The sequence below is a fragment of the Salvelinus alpinus genome, chromosome 19, assembly GCF_045679555.1.
Source record: "Salvelinus alpinus chromosome 19, SLU_Salpinus.1, whole genome shotgun sequence".
Lineage (NCBI taxonomy): Eukaryota > Metazoa > Chordata > Actinopteri > Salmoniformes > Salmonidae > Salvelinus > Salvelinus alpinus.
The window spans coordinates 42,117,776-42,144,527 of NC_092104.1; the positions used below are offsets into that span (position 1 = coordinate 42,117,776).

General features: G+C 40.7%; 1 protein-coding gene across 1 annotated transcript in view; it reads left to right on the plus strand.

Moving 5' to 3' along the window:
* The first annotated feature begins 449 nt into the window (after window positions 1–449).
* The window catches only part of LOC139545636 (3',5'-cyclic-AMP phosphodiesterase 4D-like), a 282,467-nt gene continuing 256,164 nt past the window's right edge, over window positions 450–26,752 (plus strand). The window contains exon 1 of the mRNA XM_071353610.1: window positions 450–1,255. Coding sequence (XP_071209711.1) covers window positions 945–1,255 — 311 coding nt within the window. The 5' untranslated portion in view covers window positions 450–944. The remainder of the gene's footprint in view (window positions 1,256–26,752) is intronic.

Below are 26,752 nucleotides of genomic sequence, written 5' to 3' on the forward strand. Positions count from 1 at the left end.
GCAAACAGCAAAATTTGCTTTAAAAAACAACACCTCACAACACAACGCTTCTCCCCCATTTGACGTACTTGTAATTTAACGTTATATGTTCATATTTTTAAATGTATGTAAATTCTAAAGTATTTTTGTCTGTAATGTATTTTTCGTGTCGGACCCCAGGAAGACTAGCTGTCGGCATTGGCACCGGCTAATGGGGATCCCAATAACATCTACAAATCTAATCCAAATAAAGAAGGGGAAAAAAATCTTATTTCTGAAACATATAATGGCAGTAATGGATTTTTACTTTAGGCTCAATGTAGTCTATCCACATACCACGTACAGTACTGCGGGAACACGGATAAGGAATGGTCACACCAGCACTTTGCTGAAAGGGGCGAGCATGCAGAGAGGGTGGTGCATTTGGAATTCAATTTCAGACAGGTTCTTATCGAAGCGACAGGGAGAGAGTAACATTGGACGGGACGTTGCTGATATTGCATTAACGACATGACATTTTTTTCTTAGCACAGTATAGATGGCAATAGTGTTTTTAGCAATTTGGGAACTTGTTTTTGTGTGGTGGCACATATTAATAATGAAATTATTTGCGCAAATTAGTAACCAAATGGATGTATTGTTGGATAGATTCATGGAGGTCACTGTCAGAAGTGCTGTATAACTATTTTTAGCAATACGAGGCAATGAACATTATTGAACTGCTTGCCTCCGTCCTCTTATAAGTAAATCCAGAGAAGTGCCTGGATCTTCAAGTAACGTTTCAAACTAATAAAAAAAGCTTTGTTCAAACAAACTTGAATTAATGTAGGTCTCCAGCAGAACTAAGTTTTATTAGACACCTTGGCAACAACAGCCCTGAGACACGGCGCCGAAAAAGTCCAGAGGCTTCACTTTGCATGTTTTTATCCGGACTGCGAGTCTACTAAAAATCTTGGCAAGCTGCGATGGATACTGGCGGCGGTAAAGTGACATCCCTCGTCGCAGGTAGCTTCGACAGCAGCAGTGGATGCACTGGTGAAAACGCGAAAGCGCCTAAACATTTGTGGAGGCAACAAAACCAAGCAGTGCTCTCTCCGCTCCACCACGCGCTCGAGGTACGGAAGAACAACCGGGTGAGACAAAGAGGATTTTCGGACACCGAGAAATACCTCAGCCCTAAGACCATGGACCGGACTTATGCAGTGGACACCGGGCACCGACCCTGTTTGAAGAAATCGCGGATGTCATGGCCATCCTCGTTCCAAGGACTTCGACGGTAAGGACACATATTTTCCTCTCAGTCCAAAGGAGAATTTGAAGGGCGTGTGTGAATGACGGGAAGCGAAAAAGTAAGTAGGCTTCCAAAGGTGAAAAAGAGGCTATTCGCATACTCCTCTATATAAAATAGATGTCGGAACTTTGGACATGCTTTAGTTTCGATCCCGTAAAGCGTTTTAGGTAGCAGTGAAACATATCCTATAGTGGTAGTCTAACCGTTATTAATCTGACCGGCGAGAGGTGACAAAAACGGATTTGTAAATTATGTACGTCTGGGTAATGAATAAAAAAGAATGTGCGCACATGGTTTGTTTATTCCTTTATAGAGTACATTTAGTCTCAATACCCGTGTCTGTTGTTGATGATATTGATGTCTTGATTGATGGCTGTAGTTTGAAAAAAAGACAGCCCTGTGCTGAGACTGGGAGTAAAGTAAGGCGACACATTAATAACCTTCGGTAAACGTGGACCAAAGTATGCACAGGGAGGACACAGAAGTCAAATACCCCACAGGAAAATAAAGGGTCACAATTATGATAGTCGGTGAATAACAGCGATTGTACCCTACTTATGCTGGATCGTGTTTAAATACAATAACTGTGTGCTTTCTATAGAATGTGGTAAATCATATTTAGGCTATGTGTATAATAATATTCCTTATCGCACCTTCTCACTGTCAGACAGCATGTCATACTTTACACAGCCAAAGTATTAAAATAAACCAATACACAGCAGAGGACAACCCAATTGCTTGTGTGGCTGGACATGCATGTCTCACATTAGCTTCAATTTGTGAGCACATGAGCAAGCATAAGTGGCACTCAGACTCCCTCGTTTACTCAACACATCCCCTACTAGTAAAAAGCTATTTATATCAGCTTTAATAAGACAAATGGAAGCATCTTACCATATACTGTAAGTGAACAGACTCAGTGCAGAGCAGTTCCCCAGTCCCAATACAAATGTACCATATTCACACTATCATGCCCAGGGCTGGCTCTAGCCTTTTGGGGGCCCTACGTGAGATTTGGTTGGGGGGCCCCACACGTTGCAGCAATACATTTTAGAAGCTTCCTCTTGACCGTGCAGAGAAAATATTTTGTTTTTAAGTTCACTTCCTGCAATTCTACACATTCTGCCTATGGGCGGGAGAAAATGTTCTAATTTTCTAAAACATGAAATGCAGTTCTATGCATTTTGCCATGGGGCTGAGATATTTTTTGTTGTTGTAGTTTTACAGCTAATTCCCTGCAATTCTATTCATTTTGCCATGGTGTGGAGAGACACTTTTGCATTTTTAAAGCTAATTTCCTGCAATTTTACACATTTTTTAATGCCTTATGCCCTGTTAATGCACTACATAGCCAAAAGTATGTGGATACCGTCGAACATCTCATTACAAAATCACGGGCATTAATATGGAGTTGGTCCCCCCTTTACTTCTATAACAGCCTCCAATCTTCTGGGAAGGCTTTCCACTAGATGTTGGAACATTGCTGGGACATGCTTTTATTCAGCCACAAGAGGCATTAGTGAGGTCGGGCATTGATGTTGGGCGATTAATCCTGGCTCGCAGTTAGCGTTCCAATTCACCCCAAAGGTGTTCGATGGGGTTGAGGTCAGGGCTCTGTCCAGGCCAGTCAAGTTCCTCCACAACAATCTCACCAAACCATTTCTGTATGGGCCTCGCTTTGTGCACAGGGGCATTGGAACAGGAAAGGGCCTTCCTCAAACTGTTGCCACAAAGTTGGGAGCACAGAATCATCTAGAATGTCATTGTATGCTGTAGCGTTAAGATTTCCCTTCACTGGAACTAAGGGGCCTAGCCCGAATCATAAAAAACAGCCCCAAACCTTTACTACTCCTCCACCAAACTTTACAGTTGGCACTATGCATTGCGGCAGGTAGCGTTCTCCTGGCCACTGCCAAACCCAGATTCATCCATCAGACTGCTAGATGATGAAGCGTGATTCATCACTCCAGAGAACGCATTTCCACTGCTCCAGAGTCCAATGGCGGCGAGCTTAAAAGCACTCCAGCTGACCGTTGGCATTGCGCATGGTGATCTTAGGCTTGTGTGCAGCTGCTCAGCCATAGAAACCCATTTCATGAAGCTCCCGACAAACAGTTATTGTGCTGATGTTGCTTCCAGAGTCAGTTTGGAACTCGGTAGGGAGTGTTGCATCTGAGGACAGACAATTTTTACTCGCTACGCGCTTCAGCACTCGGCAATCCCGTTCTGGGAGCTTATGTGGTCTACCACTTTGCGGCTGAGCCGTTGTTGCTCCTAGACGTTTCCACTTCGCAATAACAGCACTTACAGTTGACCGGGGCAACTCTAGCAGGGCAGAAATTTGACGAACTGACTTGTTGGAAAGGTGGCATCCTATGACGTTGAAAGTCATTGAGCTCTTCAGTACGGCCATTCTATTGTCAATGTTTGTCAATGAAGATTGCATGGCCGTGTGCTTGATTTATACACTTGTTTTCGGCCATGATTACTACAAGTTTAGATAGCTGGCAAGACGAACTACCAATCTAAAAATTCGGATGAGGAGAAGGAGTAAGGGTCGGACCAAAACGCAGAGTTGTTAGTGCTCATATTGATTTAATCAAAACACTTACAAATACAAAAAAACAGCAAACGTGACAAAACCGAAAACAGTCCCGTGTGGCACGAACACTGACACGAGATACAAACACCCACAAACACACACGTGAACCCCGGCTGCCTTAGTATGATTCTCAATCAGGGACAACGATTGACAGCTGCCTCTGATTGAGAATCATACCAGGCCGAACACAAAATCCCAACATAGAAAATCACACATAGACAAACCCACCCAACTCACGCCCTGACCAACTAAATAAATACAAGACAAAAGAAAACAGGTCAGGAACGTGACACTCAATAGTAGACCTCGACCGATTTATCGGTTGACTGATATTATCGGACGATATTAGCCTTTATGGATGTATTTGTATCAGCGTTTAATCCACCGAAAAGGACTGATTAGAAGATGCAGAGAAAACGCTCAGAAAAAAGCCATTGTTCATAGATACAGTTGAAGTCGGAAGTTTACATTCACTTAGGTTGGAGTCATTAAAACTCGTTTTTCAACCACTCCACAAATTTCTTGTTAACAAACTATAGTTTTGGCAAGTCGGTTAGAACATCTACTTTGTGCATGACAAGTAATTTTTCCAACAATTGTTTACAGACAGATTATTTCACTTATAATTCACTGTATCACAATTCCAGTGGGTCAGAAGTTTACATACACTAAGTTGACTGTGCCTTTAAACAGCTTGGAAAATTCCAGAAAATGATGTCATGGCTTTAGAAGCTTCTGATAGGCTAATTGACATAATTTGAGTCAATTGGAGGTGTACATGTGGATGTATTTCAAGGCCCACCTTCAAACTCAGTGCCTCTTTGCTTGACATCATGGGAAAATCAAAAGAAATCAGCCAAGACCTCAGGAATTTTGAAGTTTGGTTCATCCTTGGGAGCAATTTCCAACCTAATTTTTTTGCATTTCATTATTTGTCTTGAGGACGGCAATCTTTACATGACTGTAAGCCTATCTTGCCTTGGTGCACTACAGCACCCAATTCAACTAGAAGAGTGTGAACTAACTGTTACTGCTTATAAGATGAGTTCTGAGCAGATGTGTAGATAGTGACAAAAATGCCCACTGGACGTATGCTGTCACGTGAAGTGTTATGGTAGGGTGTCGTGACAAACAATGGATGCGCTACCAAAATGTAAAGCAAGTGCCGTGCTATGAATGTTCAACTACTCTGTGGTAACGTTACCGCTACAAAATCTGGTATTATATTTGTTCGTTGCGAAGGGTATTCCTCAAGCCCTGTCATTCAAATGTTTTCAGAGACACAAAAAAAACATCAGGCTACAAAGTAGCATTTTGTAGCTACGATTTGATGTGTGGGTTGTCACTTGTCACTGATGGTCCAGATTCACTTTTCGACACCCCCATTTCCCTAGTTAGCCAGCTAACTAGCTGCGTGTGAGTACTTGACACTCTTCACTGAGGGTTAGTGCTATTTAGAATTCTTGGGACGTCGCTACGCTAAACTCTAACCTAACCTCTTCCCTAACCATAACCCTTATCTTACCCAAACCTTAATCCTTACCGTAACCATTTTACATTACGACTTCAAGGATCCTGGATAGCAAGGACCGTTCACTGAGGCAACGTTTGGGGTGAGTGGCAACGTTGTGCCAAAGCACATTTTGTGATGTTTTTCCTTTCAAGTCACAACTACCACAATTCAGTGGCTACAGGGGTGGCAGGTAGCCTAGTGGTTAGAGCATTGGGCCAGTAACCAGCATTGCTGGATCTAATCCCTGTGTTGACAAGGTAAAAATCTGTAGTTCTGCCCCTGAGTAAGGCAGTTAACCCACTGTTCTCTGGGCACCAAAGATCTGGATGTTGATTAAGGTAGCTCCCTGCACCTCTCTGATTGAGGTGTTTGGTTAAATGCAGAAGACACATTTCAGTTGTACAATCCCCTACAATTAATGACAACACAGCTAAATACCAATATAATGAAAATGTTTTGTTTTCCAGCTGGCTAGCATGAGGCATCTTAGTCTTCAGAGCCTAGGCATATTTTTTTGCTGGAATCAGTGCAGTTTATCCTGCCTTTCACTAGAGCAACACAGTTTCTCCATAAAATCTAGTCTTTCTGGTGTTCCTACATTTGAATATAGGGGTTTCATTAATGTTCTTTCCTCAAATTTAAGAAATCAGCTTTTTGAATATCTTTGTAGGGCTATTTGAAGAACAATTCATACAGATGTTTATTTAATTCCAGCTATAATAATAATCGGATTCCAAAAATCCCATATCGGTCAGACTCTACTCAATAGTAAGTTGAGTAGCGGCCGGGGGCCCTAAGCGACCGCTTATGCCTGGAACCGGCCCTGATCACGGCGTCCCAAAACAAACTGTGCTGGCTCTGATATGTTCTTTTCACATTGTCCTTTCCAGCATAGTTCTAGCAACTATGAAGGATACGTAAGGCCAGCACAATGCGACCGCCCAGAATGGCACGTTTCTGCAGTGTGAGAAGGTTAATAGGCCTACCATACATTATTTTCACTAGTCCCTGATACCTGCATGCGCTTCATACATTCACAACAGTCTTAAGCCATTCTTTAAACCAGGAGCTGACTAGATGTTTTAGGCAGTAGTGAAGAGCAAAGGGCTGCTCCACATTCAGACAGAGTCCTGGGGATTCTTCTGCTCTAATTATCAATTTTAGCTGCAAAGTAAAGAGAGAAAGACATTTCCTATTAAAGGTCACCTCAGTTTCCTGTCTGAAGTGCTGTAGCTAATGTAGTATCTGTCTCTGGACTAATATTCTCTTCAGTTATGAGTGACACCTCACCTCAGGGCCATGGAGAATATTGACCTAGCTGTGCTGGGAAGGGACTGCAACATGCCTCCAGATCCGACATTCAGAGTCTAGACAGAAAGCAAAGCATGAGATCTGTTTATGAGATTGTAAAAAATCTTTAGAAATCGTATTTGGGAGAGAGGAAGACTTGCACTGTGTACAAAACATTAGGAACACCTGCTCTTTACATGACATACTGACCAGGTGAATCAAGGTGAAAGCTATGATCCCTTATTGATGTCACCTGTTAAGTAGATGAAGGGGAGGAGACATGTTAAAGAATAATTTTTTTAAGCCTTGAGACAATTGTCATGGATTGTGTATGTGTGCCATTCAGATGGTGAATTGGCAAGAGAAAATAATTAAGTGCACAGGGTATGGTAGTAGGTGCCAGGCGCACCGGTTTGAGTGTGTCAAGAACTGCAACGCTGCTGGGTTTTTCACGCTCAACAGTTTCCCGTGTGTATCAAGAGTGGTCCACCACCCAAAGGACATCCAGCCAACTGTGGGAAGCAGAGTCAACATGGGCCAGCATCTCTGTGGAACGCTTTTGACACCTTGCAGAGTCCATGCCCTGACGAATTGAGACTGTTCTGATTGCAAAAGGGGGTGCAACTCAATATTAGGAAGATGTTCCTAATGTTTTGTACATTTAGTGCAAGTGATCTTTATAGGAGTTATAGTCATATTTTGAATATTTCAGAGGGAGAAAAGGTGGTGAAAGATGTGTAGTGTTGCTCATCACATTGCATTGTTTTAGTTGAGAGAAGTCCAGGGCCTTGTTCCTAGGAAGATGTGTGGGGACAGTGTGTATAATGGTCTCCCCTGGTCGATATCAGTTCACCCGGGACATTATGGCAGATAATGTATGGGACATAACCTGTCCAGCTCACTTCTCTCTCTCTCTCTCAATGTTAAAGGTCAATAGAGAAAATAATTTAAACACTTTCAAGTGATACTAAGGCCCCTTATTCAACCTAAACTACTATCCAGAAATGTGTGGGGTGAACTAAACCACCTCCAAAGCTGTGAATTAGAGGTCGACCGATTAATCGTAATGGCCGATTTCAAGTTTTCATAACAATCGGAAATCGGTATTTTTGGACACCGATTTGGCTGATTTTAAATGTATTTTTATATATATATATATTTTACACCTTTATTTAACTAGGCAAGTCAGTTAAAAACACGTTCTTATTTTCAATGACGGCCTAGGAACGGTGGGTTAACTGCCTTGTTCAGGGGCAGAACGACATATTTTTACCTTGTCAGCTCAGGGATTCAAACTTGCAACCTTACAGTTAACTAGTCCAACGCTCTAACCACCTGCCTCTCATTGCACTCCACGAGGAGCCTGCCTGTTACGTGAATGCAGTAAGAAGCCAAGGTAAGTTGCTAGCTAGCATTAAACTTATCTTATAAAAAACAATCAATCAATCATAATCACTAGTTAACTACACATGGTTGATATTACTAGTTTATCTAGCGTGTCCTGCGTTGCATATAATCTATGCGGTGCGCATTCGCGGAAAAAGGACTGTCGTTGCTCCAATGTGTACCTAACCATAAACATCAATGCCTTTAGCTAAAATAAATCCATGTTAGCAGGCAATATTAACCAGGTGAAATTGTCACTTCTCTTGCGTTCATTGCATGCAGAGTCAGGGTATATGCGATAATAATAAATGTTTTGTTTTTGAAATGATAGTTTCCGGATTCGACCATATTAATGACCAAAGGCTCGTATTTCTGTGTGTTATTATGTTATAATTAAGTCTATGATTTGATAGAGCAGTCTGACTGAGCGATGGTAGGCAGCAGCAGGCTCGTAAGCATTCATTCGAACAGCACATTCGTGCGTTTTGCCAGCAGCTCTTCACTGTGCTTCAAGCATTGCGCTGTTTATGACTTCAAGCCTATCAACTCCCGAGATTAGGCTGGTGTAACCGATGTGAAATGGCTAGCTAGTTAGCGGGGTGCGCGCTAATAGCGTTTCAAACGTCACTCGCTCTGAGACTTGGAGTAGTTGTTCCCCTTGCTCTGCATTGGTAACGCTGCTTCGAGGGTGGCTGTTGTTGTGTTCCTCGTTCGAGCCCAGGTAGGAGCGAGGAGAGGGACGGAAGCTATACTGTTGCACTGGCAATACTAAAGTGCCTATAAGGACATCCAATAGTCAAAGGTATATGGAATACAAATGGTATAGAGAGAAATAGTCCTATAAATACTATATTAACTACCCACCTAAAACCTCTTACCTTGGAATATTGAAGTCTCATGTTAAAAGGAACCACCAGCTTTCATATGTTCTCATGTTCTGAGCAAGGAACTTAAATGTTAGCTTTTTTACATGGCACAGATTGCACTTTTACTTTCTTCTCCAACACTTTGTTTTTGCATTATTTAAACCAAATTGAACATGTTTAATTATTTATTTGAGGCTAAATTGATTTTTATTGATGTAATATATTAAGTTAAAAGTGTTCATGCAGCAGTATTGTTGTAATTGTCATTATTACAAATACATTAAAAAAATCGGACGATTAATCGGCATCGGCTTTTTTTGGTCCTCCAATAATCGGTAGCGGCGTTGAAAAATCATAATCGGTCGACCTCTACTGTGAATAGCATGTTTGAACTGATGCCACACACACTGTTTACATAGCTGGGGGAAGTAGTGTGGGGGTGTGGAGATTTATATAGGTCCGCTAATACAGCACTAGTAAAGGCCCAGTGCACTACTTTTGTGAATTAAAAAAAAACTAAATGTATTTGTGTTTGTCTGATAGTTATCTGTACAAAACGTTAATCTGATAAAACTTGTATATAAAATATGTGCTTGATATGTTTTCCAGTTTCTTGAAATACTTTGCAAATGCAACTTATTTCTATGTGAAAACTGAAATGGTCTTAATTCCTTTTCCATTTTAGTAGACACTCTTATCCAGAGCAACTTACTGTAGTGAGTGGGATACATTTTCGTACTGGTCCCATGGGAATCAAACCCACAACCATAGCATTGCAAGCACCATGCTCTACCAACTGAGCCACATCATCACAAACCACTTGAAGTCTCAATGTACTCAATTACTGTATTGTGATTTGTTTTTCTTCATGGTGCTAGAAAGTCTACAGGTACACATCTAAATGACCAGCCTATGTACAATACAGTAATGTACATTTACATTAAGTAGTTTGTAAGGATGGTAAATTAATACTGCACAAAAAAGTGGTTGTTTTTCATGTTATATATGATAAAAAACATTTTTTGAATTTGATGTGAATGTTTAGTGTTTTTTCCCATAACTTTGCACCTTTTGATGTAAATGTTTGAGGACAGGGTTTTGTTCTTTCTGGAGCCCATTAGAATGACAATCGCAGAGAAAGAGAAAAGGCAACAACTCTTACAGTTTCAACTATTGAATCCTGCAAGAGACTGTTCTTAATTATACAACTACATTTGTTGCCTAACCAAAATGCTGAAAAATGTGTTTTGCTGGCGCTACAAACGTCTATCGGTCCGCTCATACTAGTAAAGGCACTACTTTGTTTTAAATTCAGATTTTTCAGGGGGTGCTGCAGCACCCTCAACACCCCTACTTCCCATGGCTATGACTGTTTATATGATAACAATGAATCAAAATGCTTAATTTCTCCCATTACAATTGGTTACAATTTATTTGAGCCCTTCATAAGGCTACGTCGTGAGGCTATCATAAGTATGTTATAACGCATGTCATAGAAAGTGACACCAGTTGATGTCAGCTTTTTTCTTTGAGACCTATTTTTGGGGGTTTCTGTACATTAGTCTATTTATATTTTTGACAACTTTTACTTTTACTTCACTACATTCCGAAAGAAAATAACACCCAAAAGTACTCGTTACATTTTGTCAGGAAAATTGTCAAATTCACACACTTATCAAGAGAACATCCCTGGTCATCCCTACTGCATTTGATCTGGCAGACTCACTAATGCTTCGTTTGTAAATGATGTCTGAGTGTTGGAGTGTGCCCCTGGCTATCCGTCAATAAACATAAAATAAGATTATGCTGTCTGGTTTAATATAAGGAATTTGAAATGATTTATACTTTAACTCAAGTATGACAATTTAGTACTTTTTCCACCAGGATGTGGCTGGGGGTTATAGCATTTCTTTCACATGAAATTTAGACAAGTGTGTCTGGGTCATCTAATATTTATGAAATATTTTTATCTGGACACTTTCTATTTCCTTGGAATTTTTCCTTATTGTACTCTACTACCACTTTTAGTCTTTACTACGCTACTCACTGTTTAGCACATGACCTCACATGTGAATCCTTAAAGAGATGGGTGGTGCTAAGGCTTAAGAGGGTGTGAACGATGCTTAATGGGTGTAGACAAAGGAGAGCTCTCCAGTAGGTACCAAAAAATTCAAAGGTCCTTTTCTCAAAAGTGAGTTTACAAGTTTATCAACTTTCAAAGCAGAATTACTTTCCCATTGTTCTGCAAATGTAGTGTATGAAATACCATTTTGTAGCTCTGAGTATCTACTTTTTACAAATGTAAAAAAAAAAAAAAACGTTTCAAATTTTGCTACATAAGACTGAATGCAGGTGGTGAGTCACATATATGAGAGAAGCTTTGTCACACACAGCTCTAGAAATCCATGAAAAGGACCGTATTCTCAAGTACCAACACTCTTGAGAGGAAAGTTTCAGGTTTTATTAGTTGTATGTACGAGATACACATATACACTGTCCAACGAAATCCTTTCTTGCAGATTCCTTCTCGACAATGCAACAACAATAAGAAGTAATTATAATTTCTAATTATTCCTCTTCTCTGAGGGGCTCTTTGGGTTAGCCTGGTGTCTCATCCTGGTCTCAGAGCATTTTTATTATTCTGCACGTAAATACGAGACACTCCATTTAGTATGGTATGTCAAATTTCGTATGGTATTTATTCATTTGTTGCTGTCATCCCCATTTCGTATGATATGTTACGAATTACAATTCATGTTATTTGTTACCAATTTGCAAAACGTATGATATGTCACAAATTCTAGCTAGGTGGCTAATGTTAGCTAGGGGTTTAGCTAGGCTAGGGGTTCGGGTTAAGTTTAGTTGTTAGGTGAACGGGTTAGCTAAAAGGGTTAAGGTTAGGGGAAGGGTTAGCTAAAAGGGTCAAGGTTAGGTTTAGGGAACTTGCTGAGTAGCTAAAAAGTAGTAAGAAGTTGAAAATGTGCTAATTAGCAAAAAAGCTAAAATTGTCTATGAGGTTTGAACTCACAACCTTTGGTCGGGGTGGATGGGTAGGTGTTTAACACAAACGTCTAGCAACCCAATCATCCTACTTTTGTTTTTGCCCTACGTAACCATCTGTTTTATGTAACCATACCAAACTTAACATATCATAGTAATTTAAGTCTCTTGGATTTACTTTTAGAGTACTATGTTATGTCTAGTCTGAGACCAGGCTAGACGTAATGTGTTACTCAATGTGTTACTCAGTGACTGGTTCGGTGGGAGGACATACAACCTCGAGGTAAAACACCACCACAATGTGTCAACACGCCACCAAGCCTGGAAACTAATCAGCACTTCTGGGTGATGGGAAGGAAGAATACGTAAAATTCTGTCACAATGGCATCTCTGCCATTCCACTCTTTGAGCCAACCGGTCACCAAGACGCCACATTCGTTTGTGTCCGATGGGATGCAGAAAAGGCCGAAATACTTTGTCTTCTTTCTTTACAAAACCTTTGATTTTTAATTCAATATGAAACGTGACTTGTCTGCTTTCACACAGTGGTCTTCATTAGGGCCCCTAATGGCACAGCCTGTGGTATAGCCCTCATCGCCAGCTTTAAGGCATGGGGTTTAACCCCCTGACTGTATCATTAAATCTATAGAGTGTTGGTGAACAGGCTGGCCATCACCACTGGGCATGAGGCTTTATACAGTATATCCACACAGTCACAGCATTAATGCTCACATTATTACATGGGCACAGCACCTTGGGATTTCTCCACAGGAGAATAAATACAGGGAAGACCTAAGCAACATGTATTGTTGCAATATATCTAAATCAAACTTTGGCAATTCATTCAACGTTATGCCTGTGTCTTACAATGTCTGCATATTTGATGAGTGCATATGGCAATGGACTTGGAGGGCATATCAATAAATGGATGAATGCATTGTTTTGTCTTAGTTCAGGATCACTGAAAATCTCTTTGCATAACCTCAGCGCTTCCTCCTATTGCAATTGCTTTATTCTGCAGTCATAAGGGTTTTGACAGCTCTTGTCTTTGAGCCAATTATGATAACTGGATGGCTGACTGGCCTAATATAATGCAATTTTCCATTTGGAAGAGTAACTGCTCGCAATTTGTGTCATTTTGATAAATTGCATGAAAGTTACTCAAAGTAAATGGCAATTCACCATCAGATTTAAATAACTTTTAGGGCTTTTAAAGTGATATACCTCCTTGTACTGTTAACACGGATGTCTTTAAAAACTGTGATAATGGGTAGGTGTGATGAGAGAGAAGATGCCTGGTTGTGTTTATGGGACAATAATATTTTGGGACGGTTATTTTATTTTCATGACGGTCTTCATCCATAACCATTGGTTACACGGTAATTGTTGCCAGCCCTACTACTCAATTCTACAGTAACTTCTCACTGAAGACTGATACATTACACTACAGAGTAAGAAGAACTCAATAAACGCTCTAGTGCTCCTGATATGTAAAGGAAGTGTATTTTACCACTGTAAGTCATTTAACTATTCAAGTGGATGGAATAGAACCACACATCCGTCAGGAGGCGAGAAATCCATATATACTTGACAGCCAGTCATAATCCATTACCAGGTCGATACAATGTTAAAGCCAGTATCACTTTCTATTGGTGAAATCCGCATTTTCTTTTCTTGATGGATCTGTACTGAGCAAAAATATAAATGCAACATGTAAAGTGTTGGTCCCATGTTTCATGAGCTGGAATAAAATATTCTAGAAATGTTCCAAATGCACAAAAAGCTTTTTTCTCAAATTTCTGCACTGTATGGTGTTAGTATTCAGGAATTGGCTCTGGAAAGCTGGCCCCCTCTTGTCAGACCGGTGCAAATTAAAACATCTAATCGTTTCAGAGCAGCTAAAATTCCTCTGCTATTATTAAGTGATAGCACATCACATACTGTATTTGAGTGATTATTCACTGGGTTGTGCCACCAATTCGGTGTCTTTTGAGAGGTGTAACTTGGTAATTTTAACATACCGTCATAAAGAGCACATGTTCAACTTCATAAAAAACATCTCAAGATGTAAAAACAATTGCTATAGTAAATGCCTATTAACTGCCAAATAAAGTAACAGGTTTGATTGTGACAGGGTCTTAACTCGGCAATAAATCCCCTTGTGACAGGGTCTTAACTCGGCAATAAATCCCCTTGTGACAGGGTCTTAACTCGGCAATAAATCCCCTTGTGACAGGGTCTTAACTCGGCAATAAATCCCCTTGTGACAGGGTCTTAACTCGGCAATAAATCCCCTTGTGACAGGGTCTTAACTCGGCAATAAATCCCCTTGTGACAGGGTCTTAACTCGGCAATAAATCCCCTTGTGACAGGGTCTTAACTCGGCAATAAATCCCCTTGTGACAGGGTCTTAACTCGGCAATAAATCCCCTTGTGACAGGGTCTTAACTCGGCAATAAATCCCCTTGTGACAGGGTCTTAACTCGGCAATAAATCCCCTTGTGACAGGGTCTTAACTCGGCAATAAATCCCCTTGTGACAGGGTCTTAACTCGGCAATAAATCCCCTTGTGACAGGGTCTTAACTCGGCAATAAATCCCCTTGTGACAGGGTCTTAACTCGGCAATAAATCCCCTTGTGACAGGGTCTTAACTCGGCAATAAATCCCCTTGTGACATGGGGATTGGAAGCTTGTGTGCAACAAGGAGTGGCAATAAAATACAAGCTTGTCTAGCCTGTCTAACAGGGTTGATATGTTATGCTCAACCTTGTCTAGCCTGTCTGAGTAACAGGGTTGATATGTTATGCTCGACCTGCTCAGTTTCCCGCCACAAAACACCAGAAAATGGCCAAGAAGAGTAGAACCAGCTCACCTGCTTTTACACTGATTTGATTAGTAGATGTTCAATGTCTCTTTTAGAAATAAATAATAAAAAAGGAATAGTTTCACCGTATTAAATCGAGTTCAGTATACTCAACAGGGTTGACTTTAACATGAGGGACAGATGTAAATGAATCACTAATCACATGAAATAAATGCTAATCTTTGGACATTACTTTGTCAAGGCAGCAAAATAACATGGGCTTTACAATGACGGTAAAAACTTGGAGAAATGTTGATGTCAAGTGGGTTAAATTCTTTCTGGAAGTCAGAGGGTGCATTGAAGGTCATGTCAAAATGCTGAATCGTCACTTTAGCAAGTCTTTATTCATATGAAAATTGGATTTATTGAATTCTCCATGTGATATATATTAAATGGAAATTCATTCAACAACAGGCTTTTAAAATGCAATATTTGTGCACGATTTCTACTTAAAATATCAAAGGGATGCAAAAAGTATTATTTTCGTGGAACGACCCCACCATAAACTTCAGCGTTTCCCAACTCCAGTCCTTGACATTTTTGTTGTAGCCCCAGACAAACTCACCTGATTCAACTCATTGAGGGCTTGATGATTAGTTGACAATTTGAATCAGGTGTGCTTGTCTGGGGCTACAACAAAAATGTGTGCTGATGGAGGTACTTGAGGAGCTTTCTGAATAGCTCATTGGAGCTACGTATACTTGAGGAACTTATTCTCATTCAAAACGCCGTGGTTTTCGCTAGGGTGCATTGGGCCCTTTCCTCTATGATAGATATAGTGAGCTCAAAGTATGGGGACAGTGACACATCTGTTTTGGCTCTGTACTCCAGCATTTTTTAGATTTGAAATGATACAATGACTGAGGTTAAAGAGCAGACTGTCAGCGTTAATTTGAGGGTATTTTCATCCATAGCAGGTGAACCGTTTAGAAATTACAACACTTTTTGTACGTAATCCCCCGATTTTAGGGGAGCAAAAGTAGTAGGACAAATTCACTTGTGTTTTAAAGTAGTCAAAGTTTAGTGTTTGGTCCCATATTCCTGTCATGCAATGATTACTTGTGATGCTACAAACTTGTTGGATGCATTTGCTGTTTGTTTAGGTTGTGTTTCAGATTTTGTGCCCAATAAAAATTAATGCTTAATAATGTTTCATTAGAGTCACTTATTGTAAAAAATAGAATGTTTTTAAACACTTCTACATAAATGTGGAAGCTGTTGTTCAATTTTTCAAATGATCAGGTCTATATAATTATAAAACATACATTAGTAATGGAAACACAGACAAAAATACTCCTTTAGTAATACAATTTGTAGGCAGAAGTTGGTACAGAGTACAGTATATGATAGTTTCTCCCCAAGTTCTGCAAAATTTAAGACATCCTGTAACTCATATTAGCCTCCCCAATCCCCCTTATGTAACTTTCCCTGGCAACAACATTTGAATAAATCTAACCTCCCCCTGACAGCAGGAATCATCTTATAAGCAAGTCAAAACTCAGAAGTGGATTTGACTGAAACTTGACCTTTCATCACAAGTATGACAAGGTCATGACAAGGTGAACGAGTGTAAACGTCTTCTGACAGGGAGCTGGTTTCATCAGGTCTGTGGCAGCCTTGTGTTCTCAGAAAACCAGATAACCACGGTGGGATCCAGACAGGAGGAGTCTGAATGTAGACGCCTTCTGATAGTGTCTAAAGGTCACAACACTCAAAACAGGTTTTAACACACACACAGAGGCCTCCTGAAGAGGAGACCTTCCAGTTTATCATAACATGTATTAATCCTTTAAAAGGTATAAGGCATTGGTTTAACCCTCTTAAAGCTACCATGATTACAGATGGTCCTGAATGAATCATGAATAGCGAGTGGAAGTTAGACACACATATCATACTCCCAAGAGATGCTAACCTCTCACCATTACAATGAGGAGTCGGGGGTATATTTATGCATCTGAAAATACCCTCAAATTAAAACTGACATTCTGCACTTTAACCTCAGTGTATCATTTCAAATCCAAAGTGCTGGAGTACAGAGCCAAAACAAAAAGTGTCACTGTTACAATACTTTTGGAGCTCACAGTATATCACATACCCAGTGTAAAAGCTAATCAGAGGTGTGGTGGTAAATTACTATCTTGCTGTAGCTGTTGGCATTAGGGGTATCGTGACGGTGTGTACATTAAAACACTGAGATGGTGGTTTGCAGTTCAAAGGGATGTTGCCCGGCTTATTTCAGTTGAATTACAGATAATGATGACAGATAACAAGGTTGAGGGTGTAAGAGTGAGATGGTCATCAAGGATGGTTAACTACACAAAGGAAAGGGTTACAAGCAAAAAGGTGACTTGTAACAAACACTTGCTAACTGAAATGCTAAGATCTTCCACACTGATTCGTGACAGGTGTGGGTATTTAAAGGTGCTGAAGGAGCTGGAGTCTCGCCTCTGCTGGAGGGGGATTGGACAGGGGAAGGTGGTTGGTGATAGGGTGAGGTGACTGTCCTTCAGGGTTGGGACAATTTGACCACACCCAGGCTATCACTCACTCTCTGCTCTGCCTGTCAGTTTGCGATACGTTTCACTCCACTCTGTCTGAAAGACCCAACCTTCAAATTAGTCATTTGTACAGTGTTCAACCATGTGATTGTATGGTTTCATTGCAAAGTAGGCCTAATGGGATGTGCCACTAGCACTACCAATAAATACAATATCCCTCTAATGCGTCTAGAGATATGAATGAATCACTGAAACTAGGTCACTATGGACAGCTTCATAGCAGGCTAGGAACCAGAGAATATCTTCTCATCCAAGCCTCTCATCTCCACCAAGCAATTGTCTTTCATTTCCCTCCATCCCCCCTTCTTTCATCCCTCCCTCCCTTTTCACACTGTTCTTTAACAGCCTAATGAGATGCTTGAAAGACGTTTTGAACGATAGCCACCATTTGAAGAGCTGACAGCCAAAGCCCTGGTGGCGGCTGTGCTGGTTATTGTGGGGGGGGGGGGGGGGGCTCTCTAGCTGGGCCTCCCATTACTGGTCCTGGGTCTGTTCTTTCAGCTATAGAGTAGGGAAACCTTGGAGACAGAGACCATGAATAATACATGGTTCCGGCTGTTAAATGGGCATCTGTATGAAGGCATTGGGGACTCTAGCTGGGCCTCCCATTACTGGTCCTGGGTCTGTTCTTTCAGCTATAGAGTAGGGAAACCTTGGAGACAGAGACCATGAATAATACATGGTTCCGGCTGTTAAATGGGCATCTGTATGAAGGCATTGGGGAAGGTAATTAAACAAAGTCTAACTGGATCCTGTTGTGGTTAGTGACAGGCAGCGTAGAGCTATAGAGTCATTAGCCACTTCCTGCTGTAGACTACCATAAAAAACCTGACAGCGTGCAGCGCCATGCTCTGGGGAGCCAGCCGGAGAAGGAGAGCCAGGGGTGAAGATGAGTGTGGCTATGGGGGTATCTGTCAATCATAATATGTTTTGAAACACTCACATGAAGGATTCTATAGTATCTCTGGCTCTGTTTTCTTCCCTGTCTGACTAATAGTTGTTATGGCCTCTATTCTCTACTTTACTTTCCCGCTGGTAAATAAACTAGGTCTATTTCCTACTTGTTTTTTCTCAGGCTGCTAGTACTCTGTCCTGAGTGATATGCCTCTCAGGCCCTCAGATGTCTCCTGCCTCCTCTGTCAGCTGTGATCTAATGACCTGTCACACACTGCCAACAGCACACGGTGCTTATGACAGGATGTTTTTTCAGGGCAACTCCACCACTTGAACTGCACTTCCAACTCTCCACATCTCTGCCCATGTGGCGTATAGATGCTTCCTTGAGGAAGAAAACTGGACTTGGATGGCAAGGAGTTACTGTATTATACAGCATGCCAATTGCAAACAGCATCGTTTAATGGTAATATATGTATTATAATTTTCTTTTGTGTGGATACTGTATCTGCCTGGCCCGCAGACATGTTTTTCTCTACATTGGTCCTAGAGACATATAAAGCCTGAGTTTTAATATAGCTCAAGCTGCATTATATACAGTCGAAGTCATGCACCTTAGTCAAATACATTTAAACTCTGTTTTTCACAATCCCTGACATCTAATCCTAGTAAAAATTCCTGTCTTAGGTCATTTAGGATCACCACTTTATTTTAAGAATGTGAAATGTCAGAATAATAGTAGAGAGAATGATTTATTTCAGCATTTCTTTCGTTTAATCACATTCCCAGTGGGTCAGAAGTTTACATACACAATTAGTATTTGGTACCATTGCCATAATGATGGTCATTATGGCCAAACAGTTTTATTTTTGTTTCATCAGACCAGAGGACATTTCTCCAAAAAGTACGATCTTTGTCCCCATGTGCAGTTGCAAACCGTAGTCTGGCTTTTTTATGGTGGTTTTGGAGCAGTGGCTTCTCCCTTGCTGAGCAGCCTTTCAGGTTATGTCGATATTTGTACCCGTTTGCTCCAGCATCTTCACAAGGTCCTTTGCTGTTGTTCTGGGATTGATTTGCACTTTCTGCACCAAAGTACGTTCATCTCTAGGAGACAGAATGCGTCTCCTTTCTGAGCAGTATGACGGTTGCATGGTCCCATGGTGTTTATACTTGCGTACTATTGTTTGTACAGATTAACATGGTACCTTCAGGCATTTGTCCCAAGGATGAACCAGACTTGTGGAGGTCTGCAATTTGTTTTCTGAGGTCTTGGCTGATTTCTTTTGATTTTCCCATGATGTCAAGTAAAGAGGCACTGAGTTTGAAGGTGGGCCTTGAAATACATCCACAGGTACACCTCCAATTGACTCAAATGATGTCAATTAGCCTATCAGAAGCTATAGTTTGTTAACAAGAAATTTGTGGAGTGGTTGAAAAACGAGTTTTAATGACCCCAACCTAAGTGTATGTAAACCTCCGACTTCAACTGTATGTTGTGGTGTGGTTATGGTGTTGGAGAGAGCACAGCCAGGCAGACAGTAAGAGACACTTGACACTCTTCTGATGTTTGACTTCCACACAAAACACTTGTTGTGAACTTGTATTATAAGTTAGTACATCCGTTTGTTAGACGTTTATAGATAATGCTATAGTTCAAGAAGTATCGCCTCTTAGATCAGGGGCCGAATCCACAATGCGATTCAGAGTAGAACATTTGTTGTAAGTGCTGAGAATAGACATTTTGCTCCTCTTATGGGTAAAAATAAAAGCTATGCATGTAGCCTCTTTAGACATAAGCCTTTTTTTTGTCACGTACACATGATAGGTGCAGTAAAATGTGTTGTTCTACAGGGTCAGCCATAGTAGTACAGCACCCCTGAGGCAAATGAGGGCACACCAATGTCCTGTTATTATTCGGGATATAAACATCATGTGCCGTTTACAATAACCCGAAAAAGATTGGACCCCGGTCGTGAGAAACCCTGATAAGATGCCTGGGATATTCTGATTTTAGACGGGATACTGTGGTATATAAATATATTATCCAGTTTACTGTTGTTTTTTGGGGCCTGCGCAGGCTCAGTTACGCATATCATGGGTGTTGTGTGATGAGGTTTTCATCTGATTGTCAAACAAATCACTTCAAAAAGTAGGTTACCTGCACAGTTTGATCCACCATAATTCCACAATAGTTTATTTTGCTGATACTCCATACTGGACCGTATAGCCTATTGGCTACTTTCGCACATAATTTAGACAGGTTTCTGCTTATAAATGCCGACATTTGGCCATTTGTTTGTCAACTATAAAGTGCATTCGGAAAGTATTTAGACCCCTTATTCAGACAGCCATATTCTAAAATTGATTAAATATTTATTTTCTTCTAATGAATCTACACACAATACCCCAGAATGACAAAGTGAAAACAGGTTTTTAGAAAAGTTTGCAAATGTATTAAACATTAAAAACAAATACTTTATTTACATAAGTATTCAGACCCTTTGCTATGAGACTCGAAATTGAGCTCAGGTGCATAATGTTTACATTGATCATCCTTGAGATGTTTCTACAACTTAATTGGAGTCCACCTGTGGTACATTCAATTTATTAGACATGATTTGGAAAGGCACACACCTGTTTATATAAGGTCCCACAGTTGAAAGTGCATGTCAGAGCAAAAACCAAGCCATGAGGTGGAAGGAAATGTCCATAGAACTCCGAGACAGGATTGTGTCGAGGCACAGATCTGGGGAAGGGTACCAAAAAATGTCTGCAGCATTGAAGGTCCCCAAGAACACAGTGGCCTCCATCATTCTTAAATGGAAAAAGTTTGGAACCACCAAGACTCTTCCTAGAGCTGGTTACCTCGCAAAATTGAGCAATCGGGGGAGAAGGGCCTTGGTCAGGGAGGTGACCAAGAACCCGATGGTCACTGTGACAGTGCTCCAGAGTTCCTCTTTGGAGATAGGAGAACCTTCCAGAAGGACAACCATCTCTGCAGCACTCCACCAATCAGGCCTTTATGGTAGAGTGGCCAGACGGAAGCCACTACTCAGTAAAAAGGCACATGACAGCCTGCTTGGATTTTGCCAAAAGGCATCTAAAGGATTCTCAGGCCTTGAGAAACAAGATTCTCAGGTCTGATGAAACCAAAATTGAACTCTTTGGCCTGAATGCCAAGCGTCACGTCTGGAGGAAACAAGGCACCGCTCATCACCTGGCCAATACCATCCCTACAGTGAAGCATGGTGGCGGCAGCATCATGCTGTGGGGATGATTTCAGCGGCAGGGACTGGGAAGGATCTAGGGAAAGATGAACGGAGCAAAGAACAATTAGATCCTGTCAGGTTTTGGCCAGGACTGTTCAGGTTTTGTTCACTAGATGTCCCCCTTGCACCTTTTTTGTACCTTTTGTTTTTTCTTGCCCTAATTATTGTTTTGACCTGTAAGTCATTCCCTTGTTAGTATTTAAACCCTGTGTGTTCCTCAGTTCCTTGCTCAGTGTTTGTATGTTAGCACCCAGCCCCAGCCTTTGTGATCATTTTTCTCTTGTTGGATTTTCCAGAGGTTCTCTGGTTTTGTTCTCGTGTATTTCTGGATTGGTCTTTTGAGGTTTGTTTTTTCCCTTGCTGTTTTTACCACTTTGTGGATTTTCTTTGTATTTTGGAAGATATCTATTTTTTATTAAACCACCATCTCTAGTACTGCTGTGTCTGCCTCATCTTCTGGGTTCTGCCAATTATTTAGTGACTGTTTCTCGCACCGGGTCCTGACAGATCCTTGATGGAAACCTGTTCCAGATCGCTCAGGACCTCAGATTGGGGCAAAGGTTCACCTTCCAACAGGAAAACAACCCTAGCACACAGCTAAGACAGCGCAGGAGTGGCTTCGGGACAAGTCTCTGAATGTCCAGCCAGAGCCCGGACTTGAACCCAATCGAACATCTCTGGAGAGACCTGAAAATAGCTCCCCATCCAACCTGACAGAGCTTGAGAGGATCTGCAGAAAATAATGGGAGAAACTCCCCCCATACTGGTGTGAAAAGTTTGTAGCATCATAACCAAGAAGATTTGAGGCTGTAATATCTTCCAAAGGTGCTTCAACAAAGTACTGAGTAAAGGGTCTGAATACCCACAGTATGTAAATGTGATAATTGTTTTATACATTTGGCAAAAATTCTAAAGACCTGTTTTTGCTTTGTCATTATGGGGTATTGTGTGGGTATAGATTGATAAGAGGAGAAAAAACTATTTCAGCAATTTTACAATAAGGCTGTAACGTAACAAAATGTGGAAAAAGTGAAGGGGTGTGAATACTTTCCGAATGCATTGTAGTTAGACACATCTTCTTTCATAGCTTGTTGCCCCAGAAGACTATAAAGTTGTGTTGACCAGAATAAAGTCTTACATCGATAGAAGAAATGCATTAGTAATCTGGTTAACACCAGTAAAGTTGCCTGTTTAGTTTAGGGACTAGAGAGAGAAACACAATAACTCCAAAATAGTGGAATAGTGGTCCTGTGTAAAATGTCCAAATGTCATCAGTTTGACCAGTTTTAAGAAAATCAAAAACTGAGAAAACGATGAAATACGTTTCTGATAAGTGTCAAAGATAACACATTACATGCGTATTCACATTTTCTCAAGGGATGTTGAAAGAAATACATATTTCTCCACTCCTGTTCCTGAGACAAAATTAACATTTGTTGAATCATAGTTCATATTATATTACACTACATGTGAGAGGTTATAAGCCAACAGTCAGTGTCCATATTTCAATTACTATTCCATTTAGCCCATATGAATTTAAATTTGGAATATTCTGTTTATTCATGGATAATGGAATAATGTGTGCATGAAAATGTGGTCACTGACAGTTTTTTCACCTTGACGGCTCGTGTATTCAAATCCAGCAACCTTGCGGTTTCTGGCCCAATGCTCTAACCGCTAGACTACCTGACTTCCACCTAGGTGACAGATATTTAGGAGACCTCATGACCTCATGACCAGTTAAGAGTGTAACTTTACAACATTTGATGTACAGTCTTATTCACCATGTTTTTCTGTTCACAGCTGGCGATACCTCATCACGATTGGTAATTAATTTGCAACTTGGTCAATGAGCGACATCACTATCTTTGCAGGTACCTCCAACTGAAACTTTTGTGAGTTGATTATACTCCTGGCTTAGTTTGTCTGCAGTGTCTTAACATCATCCTAAAACCTACTCTGAGCTGGAAGTCTTTTCGTCTTTAAACAGGTTTTAACAGGATCCCTAGGAGCTTTTCTGAGACATTTTGTGGACATGGGCCCAGACCTACATTAGCTACTATGCTTACTAAAGAAAAACAATTGTTTCTCTCTTAGCAAGTACCCTTGTGGTGCAGGGTAGTCAGCCACTATAGTAACTTTATATCAGCTCAGTTACGTTAGTGGTTCTACTATACTGAACAAAAATATAAACGCAACATGTAAAGTGTTCGTTCCATGTTTCATGAGCTGAGATAAAAGATCCCAGAAGTGTTCCATACGCACTAAAAGCTTATTTCTCTAAAATGTTGTGCACATTTGTTTACATCCCTGTTAGTGAGCATTTCTCCTTTGCCAAGATAATCCATCCACCTGACAGGTGTGGCATATCAAGAAGCTGATTAAACAGCATGATCATTACACAGGTGCAACCTTGTGCTGGGGACAATAAGATGCCACTCTAAAATGTGCAGTTTTGTCACACAAGACAATGCCACAGATGTCTCAAGTTTTAAGGGAGTGTGCAGTTGGAATGCTGACTGCAGGAATGTCCACCAGAGCTGTTGCCAGAGAATTTCATGTAAATGTTTCTACCATAAGCCGCCTCCAATGTAATTTTAGCGAATTTGGCAATACGTCCAACTGGCCTCACAACCACAGTCCACGTGTAATCACACCAGCCCAGGACATTCAACTTCTTCACCTGCAGAATCATCTGAGGAGGGGGGGTACTAAGGAGTATTTCTGTCTGTAATAAAGCTGTTTTTGTGGGGAAAACTAATTCTGATTGTCTGGGCCTGGTTCCCCAGTAGGTGGGCCTATGCCCACCCATGGCTGCGCCCCTGCCCAGTCATGTGAAATCCATAAATTAGGGCCTAATTAATTAATTTAAATTGACTCATTTCCTTCTATGAACTGTAACTCAGTAAAATCTTAGAAATTGTTGCATGTTGCGTTTATGGTTGTATCATCACAAGTCTGGCTGTACGTTAATACTGATTTACATTTACATTTACATTTACATTTAAGTCATTTAGCAGACGCTCTTATCCAGAGCGACTTACAAGTTGGTGCATTCACCTTATGATATCCAGTGGAACAACCACTTTACAATAGTGCATCTAACTCTTTTAAGGGGGGGGGGGGGGGGTTAGAAGGATTACTTTATCCTATCCTAGGTATTCCTTAAAGAGGTGGGGTTTCAGGTGTCTCCGGAAGGTGGTGATTGACTCCGCTGACCTGGCGTCGTGGGGGAGTTTGTTCCACCATTGGGGTGCCAGAGCAGCGAACAGTTTTGACTGGGCTGAGCGGGAGCTGTACTTCCTCAGAGGTAGGGAGGCGAGCAGGCCAGAGGTGGATGAACGCAGTGCTTGATATTGATTGATATTGATACTGTTTGTGTGTGTATAATACATCAACTCTGTGGGCATGAATCATAAGTTAATTTGGTGTCATTAGGACTGTGATTGCCTAATAAATCCAGCCCATTAGCTCATTAGGAGAAGATGGGTTTCATATGAGAGGCTGGGGAGAGACAGGTCTTGATGGCTCACATTTCAGACCCATTAAGAAAACACTCCAGATAGATGAGCGCCACACTAAGTTACATCAACAGTTAGGGACTCCGCTGTACATTAGTCCTATCTGGTGTGTTCAGTTAGGTTTACCTCAGGGACATGGTGGAAATAGAGATGGCTGGCCAGAAACTACTGACAGCCTCAGTAGTTTTATTGGTCTCTCTAGTGACCAAATGCAATGCTATTTCTCTGTAAACAAATTAACAGACTTTTAGCATGCTTATTTTACTAGGCAAGTCAGTTAAGAACACATTTTTATTTACAATGACAGCCTAGGAACAGTGGGTTAACTGCCTTGTTCAGGGGCAGAATGACACATTTTTACCTTGATCTAGCATTGATCTATGATTTGATCTAGCAACCTTTCGGTTACTGGCCCAATGCTCTAACCACTAGGCTACCTGCCACCTCTTATAGAGAAGGGCACTCAACATGTACTGCGCTGACACAAATGAATGATGATTGGTTGAAAGAAATTGTTAAGAAGATTGTGGGACCTGTACTGTTAGATTTCATTACAGCCTTTGATATTATTGACCATTAACTGTTGTTGAGAAAACGTATGTGCTATGGCTTTTCAACCTCTGCCATGTCGTGGATACAGAGCTATCTATCTAATAGAACTCAGAGGGTTTTCTTTAATGGAAGCTTCTATAATGTCAAACATGTAAAGTGTGGTGTGTCGCAGGGCAGCTCTCTAGGCCCTCTACTTGTTTCTATTTTTAACAATATACGCATCAGCAACCACAGCTAATGAAGTCACTGAAACCCTTAACAAAGAGTTTTAGTCCATTTTGGAATGGATGGCCAGTAATTAACTGGTCTTGAAAATCTCTAAAACTAAGAGTGTTGTATTTGGTACAAATCTTTCCCTAGGTTTTAGACCTCAGCTGAATCTGGTAATGAAGGGTGTGGCTGTTAAACAAGTTGAGAAGACTAAATTACTTGGTGTTACCTTAGATTGTAAAATGTCATGGTCTAAACATATACAGTGCATTCGGAATGTATTCAGACCCCTTGACTTTTTCCACATTTTGTTATGTTACAGCCTTATTCTAAAAATAATTTCCTCATCAATCTACAATTTTTGATATCACGTCTTACTTTCATCACCTATGCCTACTGCCATTCATTCCAATTAGACTGGTTTGGATTTCTCTGGCCAAAATGGCTGCCATTATTATACCATTCTGGAGTTCCGCTTAGAATCAGATTCTTCACTTTAAAATGTATGCCAAACTAAAACCATTGATCACAAAGTTTAACAAACCATACAACCCTATGCACAAGAACTAATTTTAACAATTTACACCGAACATTTTACAAAAACACATTTACTGGAACAACTGTGCAGATGCAAAGTTTGGAAACAGAATATCAGCAAAATCTACCTCAGTTTTAATGTGACCACATTTTCTTAAAACTCGGTTAAATATTTGCTTCGATTTAAGATTCAAAGATGTCTGCAGAATGAATGGGTTGTCAGCTATGACATGACACCTTGACTTTGAAAAAAACTCTTTAGTTTATTGAACTACAGTAAGTGAAGTGGATTTTCAACTGTTAACAGAATTTTGTTAACATAATTTCATCATGGGTTCCTGATCTGTACTATACAGAAATGTGTAATCTGTTCATGGTGATGTATCCTAAATAGGTACACAAAGGTAGAAATATGCAATA